This window comes from Diorhabda sublineata, chromosome 4 (genome assembly GCF_026230105.1).
Source record: "Diorhabda sublineata isolate icDioSubl1.1 chromosome 4, icDioSubl1.1, whole genome shotgun sequence".
Lineage (NCBI taxonomy): Eukaryota > Metazoa > Arthropoda > Insecta > Coleoptera > Chrysomelidae > Diorhabda > Diorhabda sublineata.
In genome coordinates, this window is record NC_079477.1 from 30,692,219 (window position 1) to 30,703,575 (window position 11,357).

The window sequence follows — 11,357 nt, forward strand, 5'->3', positions numbered from 1 at the left end:
ATCTAATGCATTCCCAAACATATTGGTATGACTTTTGTGCTTATATAAATTCTTTAGAGAACGACCATCAGTGCTAGAGTTATTCTACATGAGCGATGTGTTAACATACTGGAGGTGACGTATACTATCTACTGATATGGTCCGATTTCACACCGTTATGATTTTTCTTGTTGGTTTTTCTTGTGTCATCTTCTCATGCGTGTGAGCAACAAACCTCAGCGGATCTTATAGCAACTTTTGGCCATAGAATCTATCAAATTTCATCTTAATTAAAACATCTAGGTTACTTCATAAATACTTTGTTCTATTTAAATTCCGAATGGAAAACACTATACTACGTTGCGAATCACACCATGATGTCAATAAATAATGTTATATGCATAAGCGTATCAGTCTCCGTAGCTGAAGATATACGGCCCAAATTAATCAGTCAGTAGGGGCAATGGACTTGATGGTATAGTTCGTGATCGCGACTTAGATAACGTACACAATGTCCTTTTGCGGTAGAATTACGATTTATTAAACCAGAGACGCTCAAAATGATCATACAACTAATTCTTCTTGATAATTGGCTCGAAACATTTAATTCTTAACTATATTTTCAACAGAACTTATTTTATTTTTTTGAAAGATATAATTGTACCATTATTTTCGACCGCTTTTTTATATTAGTTCTGGCTACTTTTGTGGTCTCTTATCATGATCATAATTTGAACTCATCAGTATTGTTTCATTAATTTCATGACCAATTGCATCAATACCAATTTTCCACTACGTATTTTCTTCTAAAATATTTACTCAAATTTACTTTTCTATACATGCACTTTTGAAATTAATGTTTTTCTCAATGTAATGAGAACCGACACTTCCTAATGAATTCAATTCTAGTTTTAGATCATTAATAATAAATGTACACAATATGAAATTATTCTCGATTATAATATAGTTTGTAATAATTAATTTTCAGTTCACAAATTCTTTAATAATGTTGGAAATAAAGTGCAAATAGAGGTTCATTTTTGGATTGAATCGTACCTTCGACTTTTACTGTTTGATTATCTAATTACCTCGTTTTGTTTGTGAAATATTTGTTGTATGACTCGGCAGTTTTTGATTCACCATTAATATTTGTTTGATCTTTTGTTGAATTATGGATATAAATAAAACTCGTTAGCTCAATAAATAACTTTAAAAACACGGATAATTTTAATAACCACAAATTTTCCTTGCTTCAAACTTAATTTAATGAATTAATTACGATGATAATTTTCATAATACAATTGAGCATAGTCATTATAAATTGAATAGTTTGATTACCAAAGAAAAATTTACCTACTTGTTGATGAATTAATATTTCATATACGAGGCATATTTTTTAAGTAAGTACCGTTTTGAAATTAAAAAGTGCAAAGATATCGCAATAATTTTATTTTTACATGAAAGCCTGTACATCTACTTTTCTACATAATTTCCGTGAATCTTGAGGCACTTGTCATAACGTGGCACCAGTTTTTGAATACCCTCCTCATAAAATTCTTCCACCTGACTTGTTAACCACAACTGTATTGACTTCGTTATTGTCTTGAAGACGCTGACCGCCCAGGTGTTTCTTCAAGTACAGGAACAAATGGTAGTCACTGGGCGCCAAATCCGGGCTGTAGGGAGGATGATCTAGAATTTCCTATTGAAAAATAATACGCTGACTACAAAAACAGTATTAAGAAAAGATTGTTTTTATAGAACTGGGGAAAATGTGTAACATGTCCACCATTGAAGTTGTGTGAAGTTAGCCAACATAAATTTGCAGTGCCGAAGAGATTATAAAAAATATAAACAGTTTTAAGTAGCTTTTTCCTTCCGTCCAAAATTGTTTGAATATAATTTAATGGATTTCCTTCGAAAAAAACACACCAAGAAGAATAGAAGGAAGTAGATTTTCACATCTGCACGTCCTGTGTCTCTATGTGAACCGAATAAAGCTCAAGCAAAACATAAACAATTTTCTTGATTTTTGTTCGTGACTGGTGTAAATACTCAGTCCGTTGGAGACCCAATAATGTTGAAACACTTTCAAAATAAAACTGTTCAAAATTTCTGTTCAAATGGACAGTTAATTTTGTTTTTGTCTTGTCCGCGTGAAGACTCGACTTGAGAAGAGCTATTCTCTAAAACAACTTTCAAATAAATCCTGATAATCAGCCGCGCTCATTTACAGAAAAAACCGCCCTCCATTCCAGCGTGTAGTATTAAAAGAAGTTTCTTTTCAGAACATGGCTCTTTCAAAAATAGGTTAGTACGAACAACCTTGACCTCTATTTTCCGGAATTTGGAAACTAGTCAAATGTCGTTCTATTTTTTTATTTTGTAAGTTATTTTCAAGTATTATCAACGCAAAATATAGTTTTCCACTTCTCCTAGCTCCAATTCTACTATTTCTTATAGGCAATCTACTATTTCGTCTTCTAATATTTGACGTCGTTTTTGCGTCAAAGCTTAACAAGTAAATGCTCAATCATCTCTTCTTCTCCGTTATTTGCAATAGTTTTCTGTTCTTAAATGTCATAAATCGGAAACTGGCAACAAATCTGCTTACCAAACGAGCCATCTATTTGTGTTTTACCTCAAACTCCAGGTCGATAGCACATTTAGTTTGTGTTTAGGGAACATTTTTATGACAAAGCTGTTTGCATAGTGTGAAAATAAGTAACTCTTATTACAGGCAAGTTATCAAGACTCAATTTATAGTGAAATATCACGAAAACCCCTGGAAATTACAGTTGGTATATGAACAAGTGTATATCAAAAACACGGTTCTTTAGATGCACGTAGATCTTTGAAGAGAGCGTAAATCAATAGATGATCCATTTTTGAAGCGTATCGTTTGCGCACATTAGACATGTCGCTAGTCAATGATATTTTTCTGTTGGGTGAAAATTCAAATATACGAAAGTTTCCAAAAGTTATAACCCATGTACGACGTCCAATTAGAGCGACCCAGATGCTAGATAAGTCACCCATTCTGAGTTCAATGCCTAGACTCGTATAAAAAGTCAACAATAGGTGGAAATAGGTAGATAACGACCACAAAAGTAAAGACACTGTTGATCTTTTTTTCCTGATATCCACAGCATCATTCTTATTGACTATGCTCTATTTGGGCAAACTGAAAATCAAATAAAAAAATATTCTTACTACTTCTTGTACGCAAGGTAAACTGCATTACGTTACTGAACTATAGATACGTTGATGGGTTGTGTAAATAATCAATATACTAGAGGGATTAAGTGATGAGTTCAATGTAGCTCTCAAGATATACGAGAAAAAGTGTTATGATTTAGGTATAGAGAGTGAAAAGCTTCAAATTTCACAACTACTTTATAAACTATAGGGGTACAGCATGTAAATGTATTTTTTATAAAGCGCGTTATAAATTATCATAAGTTACCATTTGATTTCTTTTTGTTTTCAGATACAAAACCTAAATTAAAAAATCACTATCGTGCCCACCGTCTCTCCTTCTGGTTAAATTTAGTACCAGACCTACATAAACCTGGAGGTGATGACGTGCCGATGTCCCATCATGAACTTCCTGATGACGAGCCACCTCCTCCTAAGCTACCTACGTTAAATCCCAGGAAATTAACCACAACGGAAGTCCCAGTAGATCTTCGAAATCTGCAATCTATAAATAATACTTCAATTACGATGAATCCCATGGATTCGACTGAAAGAGTAGAAGAGCTTGGTAAGTATAGTGATAAATATTACAGACTTATACTGGTATATTTTTAGAGAATAAGAAACTTAAATACATTCTTGCATTTAGTGTGGAAGATATTCATTCATACTATTTGAAACTAAAAAGTTGAAAATAATTTATTTTTAAAATAAGCTTAAAACAATAATAGTTGAAAAATACTGTTATTGTGAAAAAAGCAGCGGGCGGGCAGTACGAGAAATATGGAACAAAGCGACCCACGCTTATTCACAATAATACTAGTATTTTTCATTCATCATTTTTTGTCGCTTATTTTAAAAAAAATTGTTCTCAATTTTTCAGTTAGATTCACTTTGGAAGCGTGTTTTTCAGTTTTTTCAAACTATTTTTCTTTAATTGATACCACCCTCGTATATTGGCTTCGCTGCTTATAAACCTACATCTCGTTGAAACTATGAGGTTGTCGAAGTGCTTAATTTCCACACCCACATTCAGGTGTAGGTAATAAAAACGTCTTAAAAATGTTTCAATATATCAGTAGTTTCGCTTCGGGTTCATTAATTTTATGTGAAAATATTTTATCGTAAATACCACTAAGTATAAATACAATAAGTCGGAACGATATAGGATTTTTCACATTTCACATAATTCTTAATAGGAATCGAAATGTCAAAAGTCTTAGGACTCCCTTTCAAGATTCGGAGCAAAAAGATCTTACCCAGAGTGTTCAAATATGCATTTAACCGACCGCGAACCGAGCAGTAACATCGAAATAAAGTAGATTACCAACTGATACCGACCAGTCGTGAGTCATCAAAGGTATTTAGCCGAATGCAGCAAATCTTAAAACTGACGTTGTATATACGTCGACTAAAATATTGACGTATCATTCGGAATGTAACTATAACATCTAACAATTGGTGAATGACTTTTCACTTTGTAATTTTTTTGTCACCTCTGAAGATTCCAAATAATATTTTATGTGTGTAGATCATATATGTAGATCATTCAGTTACTCTTACCAAATAAATGACACTAACTAAGGTTAAGTTGTGGGGATTTTCGGTTGCTGTAACGGTGTAGTTGGTAAGGTTATTGAATTGCTTAATTTACAACATGAAGATCGGAGTTTCGAATCCTCTGTTGAAACTATTATTAAATAAGTCACTTGCTCTTAGTCCAAAGCAGAGTTACAATCAAGGTGAAGCTTGTTAAAATATTCAATTTACTTGCGATCTATTCCAATAGTAATATTTAATAATTTTTGGGAGGCTTACAACCTTAAGAATAGTTTAGCTTTGGAACCAACCCTGTCTATATATGTTCCAGAAATATAATCTGAATATTATACAACAACTTATTGCGCTACTTACCCCTACATATATGTATCAACCAGTGCTTGTTTAATTAATTAACAATAAAAATAATAAAAAGGTACATTCAATATATTGAGCTGGAGAAATGAAAAATTCGTAATCACTCGTGAAAAAAGTGATATTCAGACTTGTGTTCTATAATAACTTAGTGTGGCCATTTCCTTCTTAGAGACTTCCAAAGAATTATCCTTGAAAACTAACTGAAGCATCTTTCACCAAAATAATTCCTGAGTGACTTACATCACTTATTAATACCATCCATGTAGAAAAACAGAACCGCAGTTTTTCATTCGTTAAATATCTTTCATTTTCCTGTCGCAAATATATTTGCTCACTTTTATTAAAAGCTACTAAGCCAAGCTCCAATTTGTTCAAGCTGATAATATCTAACTTAGAAAAGTTACAAAGTGAAACGCATTAATTCTAAAGTTTTTATTTGAGTTCCTCAAGAAATTTTCGAGACGGTGTTTCGGGACAAGAACGTTCAGCTTGATCAATTACATCCATTGAAACACTTGCTTGTGTTATTGTTCACTCTTCAAGTTTGATTTTTTTAAACACTTGATAGATGCTTTAGATGAGATATCAGATGGAGATATGAACAATATGAATACACTAATTCGATTAAAACGAGTGAAGAATATAATAGATGATAGAAAACACTTTCAAAGGTACACCAGGCACATAAAGTAACTAATATTAAAAAATGCATAAAGGAAAATTCCATACAATCCCCAAATGAGGCTCAAGCTTTTATGAAGTATTGCTTGACGAATTAGTGCAAAATGAAGCTGTCAAAGTATCACTCACATCTCTAGTGTCATATCAGAAAGAACATCCCGAATACAGCATAAAAAGTACTGTCACAAACGGAGATCAGGGCGGTTCTGCTAGAGGACAGTTCATTGAGAGCGGTTCTATACCGTTACAGATGATATAGCAGGCGGAAAGAGGAAACTATTAGAATAAGTCAATAAATACTAGCTAGATTGAGGTACTTTGAATGTAGCTTTTAATTGAGAACCCACAATTCTATACTAACTATATACAAGGAATTGCTAATACATCAGTCAATCCTAAAACCGTAATGCACTCAATGCACATTGACAATTATCGTTGATACAACACTATCAGAATTTGGGAATAGAACGGCTCTTAGATCATGTAAATATTGGGGTTACGTGGCTACTTCAATAAAACGGAGAGATTCAAAAGGACGGAGCAAAGTTGAAAAGATAGAAAAACTGCTAGTGTAGAAAATAATTTCTCCATTTATTCACTAAAATCTTCTGGAAGCTCTGCCTATGGTAGGCGTTTTGAAATCAAAACCGATGTTTTATTAAACTTTTCACAATTAGTGGGAAGTCGAGAACTTGTAAGTGGCTATAACATAGAAGCGACTACTGCGCCAAAATTATTAATTAACAAAAGTACAGTACAGAATTAATATGTTAGAATACATTTTTACGTATATGGACGTCTAAATAAATTTCTAATTAAAAATTGGTAACGAGTAAATGAGTGAGATTTGTCAATTGAAAACAATCAGATTCGAGATATTTTTCAATAAAAACCTACAATTTATGAGAATTTTATTATTTTCAAACGTTACTAATAACGTAAACTTTTAAAACGAATTCAAGTTTTTCCTATCAAAACTACTGAAACGATAGACTTCCTTAAAATTTATAATCAGGTTCTCAAATAGTATTCAACCAACTTTCCTCAAAACGACTAAGATGAAACCGAGTGCTGTTAGATCCATAATGTCCAATCATTTTGATGATCAGTGACCAAATTGCGCCTATTGCCGTTATTAAGAAGAGCTTGGAAGCATACACCACGGATAAAGAGCAGTGGGTTGGTGGGTCTGTACTAGAATACAGGCCACCTGAACACAAATGGCTCCAGGATGACTCAAGTAGGCTTCTGCGGAAGACATCCCAAAATAAGTGCTTTTTTTTAACCTATCGCTTTCCAAGCTTCCCAAGGAAATGTGGGCGCGATCTAGGTTTGTGTCGGAGTGTAAGGAAGTCCTACAAGAGCTGATGGGTGATAGTTCAAGCCAAAGTGCCTGATCGGCTTTTCAAATGAAATTGGGTTCTGGTAATTTCAAGTGAGGCACGATAGGCCTATCAGAAGACCTTTGTTCTTAACGGTCGTTAGCCGCTCACTATGAACTATATAAATGACTCATCTGAACTTTCGCATGTTCACAAAAACATTTATCTAAAAATAAAGCCCCACATACAATTGAATAAAGCTAAATATCAATTATGCTAGGACGTATACTCGTTCTACTGCGATATAATGAACCTCCAGGACCTGGTTTCCAAACTGGCTATTCTGATAGAATTTGATTCATATTCCTCATCTTTTCTCCTGATTATTATGCCAAGTCACTTACCTATAAATTATCATTTAAGATTTCACAGATGGTTTGCTTCTGCAAACTTTTATAGATATCTGCCATTCTTTCTATATTATGAAATATTTCCTAGCTCTATTATTTCTAAGAGTGATTAAATAGTTCTACTGAACACTTATTTTGATGAATATCTATAAAACACAGAAACCTAAAGATATCTCTTATTATCTCATTATTCAATTCTAAAAACTTCCTAAATTTTTCTATTTCATTAAATACTCAGCTGTAGAATTAAAAGAATCCTTCTATTTTGCTCCATTTATTTCATTTTTGCTCGACTCGTCTCTACTGAGCAATCATCTATAAATCACTCTCATTAATCATCGTTTCAACCGAATTATTTCCTCTTTTTCCAATTTGCTCTCTTCTTTTTTGTAAAATTCCTATTACTCGTTGAGGTAGAAATTAAAAAAATTCAATTTACAAATAAACTAGAAAAAAACGTCAATTTAAAATGGAACAGTCTTTCAAACTAACTCAATAAACTGTTTGAAGCTTTTTTCATGATGTATTAAACGAAAACCAATTTAATAAAATTTTTGGAATAAACCATTCGATTGTTCCAAACTCTGCACAATAAAACGAATTTGATTTCGTAGCGCCTCATGAATCCGATTGAAACTTTCACAGAAGATTGCATTTATACTTTTACTTATGAAACAAAGTATGAAACTATGTTTTGAAAGTAGTGAAATACGTTTTATTATATCACAAAATATTTCTGAATATTAATTGAACCAAATTATCCAATGACATTTCTTTTCCTGCTACGAACATGACTTCAATACTGATGTACCAAAGAATAATATTGGGAACCAAATCCAAAGCAGTACTTCAAGCAACCAGAATTCTACCTTAGTAAAACGGATTATGAAATATTCTGACCGCTTCCTCAAGCAAGTAAAATATTTTTATGTTAACATGATAAGGCGATTAAGCTGCACTAAGAGCCTCATACCTTAGTAGTTGATAGCAATTATCTGAAACCGATTAACCATATTGAAGTACAGATGAGAGCTTAATACTTGATGTCATTGGTTGTTTCTATAGATCTACAGAAATAATTTTTCCTAAATCAGGGCAAAACCTAAAATATCCCTCACCCCACATGAACGATGTCCCTATTCGATTCAAAAGCAATCCAAAGAACCTCTCTCTATTTTTTTCGTTGTCTGAATTGAAAAGTCAGAAAAGTTTTTTATTTATAGCTGAACCAACAATAATTCATATAAAACACTATATTTACTATAATTACGATAAAATTAGTTTCAAGCAGCATAGACAAAACATAAAATGGGCAGTCACTTTTGTGTCCCTGTTTTCCAAATCACACAATGGCGTTCATAGCACACAAAATAAACGAAAGTGTATTTTATTCTGATAAAAATAATTGATTTACGAATTACCTGTTGATAATTTGAGATGGGTAATGAGATTTCACAAAGAACTAAAGAAAAGCTTCAGAATCTAGCCAGAAATTCAAAGTATGAAAGTTCATAATAGTAAATTGATTTTAACATGACAATTATTGACAATTTTACTAATGCACAATTACTACACTCGTGATACAAAGACTCTCCCTTAATTCTTTTCAGCTGCAGTCGAAGAAGTGATATTTTTTCTCCGGTATATTTTGATAAATATTTGAAGAAAAGTCGAAACGTTAATTTTATCTATCTCTCAAAAGAGACCTAAAATCAAAAAGATTTAGAAACATAAATTAAAAGAAGTAGATAAAGTTATCACAAAATAGTCAAGAAAATAATAATTCATTTATTATTCATTTTGTTGTGTTCAACTGTCAATAATGATTTTTCTTAGTGTCCATTAAAGTACTTCTGGAATTCAATTATATTTCCCAAGCAAAAAAGTTTTACGTTTCTTATGATGAAGGAACTTATGATGTGGTTAGGTATCCGTATCGCAACCAAATGACCAAAATTGATTTTGAAACTTGTCAAAGAATTGCATCCATTTGAAAAAAATGATGTTCGTGAAAGTGTCTATTACATTATCATGAATAAATTTCATCCTTATAAGAATTATCTGAAAATGATGATGATCGCAGAATGGAATAATGCAAAGTTCATTTGCAATCATTCATTTTACACTTATGATAGTCTTTTCCTTTGAAGCGATGTTTAGGTTAAATGGAGTAGTTGTTAATATTCAAGTGATTCTTATCATAGATGGATACGGGGACATAGATTACTTTTGAAAGTGTACGTTTATAGGAGGTAATTTTGAAGCCATTGAGTCTAATTAACAATCAAATTTCATTTTAGATTCAATAATATTCGGAGTTTTATTGTTTATGCTTCCCATAAACCAGAAAATGCCGATATAAATATAAGCAGAAAAATGATATACTTGAGGTAGTCAATAATTTGCAATTTATGTATGTAAGTTATGTCTTCCCAAGTTATAAGCTGTACAGATGACTTTCTTTTTCCAAGAATTGTTAAATCTGAATATTCTGTTATCGTTGTTATAATATAATATAACATAACAGTTTTTTTGAAGTGCTAAATGGGAAAAATGAAAAGATTTGTTTTTTTGAAAATTCACTTGCAAACCCACGTAAAAATAATGAGCGGCTGCACTCACTTAGTTTATACATTATATCATTATATCAACTTGATTGGTCCTTAATCTTGTCTATACTGAATTATTTTTTTCAGGTGGAATCAGTACTACAGTCCATCCAGTTGAAGATGGTTTTGCTGCATATTCCACAGCACTGAGCGTAACTATAGCAATAGGTTGCTCGCTTCTTATCCTCAATGTCTTGATATTTGCTGGAGTCTACTATCAAAGGGATAAAACAAGAATGAATGAAAACGGCGGTCATCCTAAGAAACGGAATGAAAACGGTCAAATGCCTAACAACATCTGCGGGGATCTAGAAAGTAGCATTATCGGTGTTAAAACCGATCCGGCTACTATTCTAGGTCACCATCATTCACATCATCAACTTCCTCCGCCAGAGTTTGCGGATATACCGCAAAATAACGCAACTCTGCCGAGACCTCCTCCTCCTCCTAAGCTATCAAAAGCAAACGTTAATACATTGTCTACGCATGGACATCAGATACCTGAAAATCAACCGTTATTGTCAACGCATAGCATACAGCTGATGAACACCGGCACATTAACAAAGAAAAATACTCAAATGAACTCTAAACATAATGTTAAAATGGAAGAATTGAGAGTGTGACGACGTTACGTGCACTGACTTTGTGTGCAATAACTTTTGCTCAAACTTTATTTATTTTTTGGACGGAGTGAACTAGAAATGTTTGTGGTGGTATGGGGTAAGGTGCTGCATGCTCTGATAAGCGCAGCACTAAACAATGTAAAAAATTAAAATATAGAAGAATGCACATTGAATGAAGTATTTTCGTCTCAATTTACAATATCAAAAAAAACTCTAATAGATAGGAAGAAATTTCGGTTTAAATTTCTATCAAAAACTGATATAAGCAATCGCACTTAGCCATTCAATTGAGATATTCTATCCTTCTGGGAGTTGCTGGTGAAAACTGATGTAATCTTGTTAGAAATTGATATATTGTGAGAAGTTTTTAGAATAATAAAATTCATCTCTATTATTTTCAATATTTCTTGGTTATTTCAATTCAAAAATATACCTTCTGCTATAATGTATGATTTAAATAATTCCTACCGTTTGTTTAGAAGAGAATTCCTTCAAATATGATAAAATCTACACTTTGTTTAAGACATATATTCATAATATCGATATATTAAGACATCGATTTTATTTTTCATATATCGTTCCAAAGTTACAAGAACTTGTAATGTTTCTTTTCTACTA

At 32.4% G+C, this 11,357-nt stretch overlaps 1 protein-coding gene across 2 annotated transcripts in view; it reads left to right on the forward strand.

The window, feature by feature from the left end:
- Nucleotides 1-11,140, forward strand: part of LOC130442407 (neuroligin-4, Y-linked) — a 610,660-nt gene extending 599,520 nt beyond the window's left edge. For both annotated transcript variants that reach the window (XM_056776497.1, XM_056776498.1), the window contains exons 8-9: nt 3,470-3,745; nt 10,204-11,140. In XM_056776497.1, the coding sequence (XP_056632475.1) occupies nt 3,470-3,745; nt 10,204-10,739 (812 nt within the window). In that variant the 3' untranslated portion in view covers nt 10,740-11,140. The remainder of the gene's footprint in view (nt 1-3,469; nt 3,746-10,203) is intronic.
- The last annotated feature ends 217 nt before the right edge of the window (nt 11,141-11,357 follow it).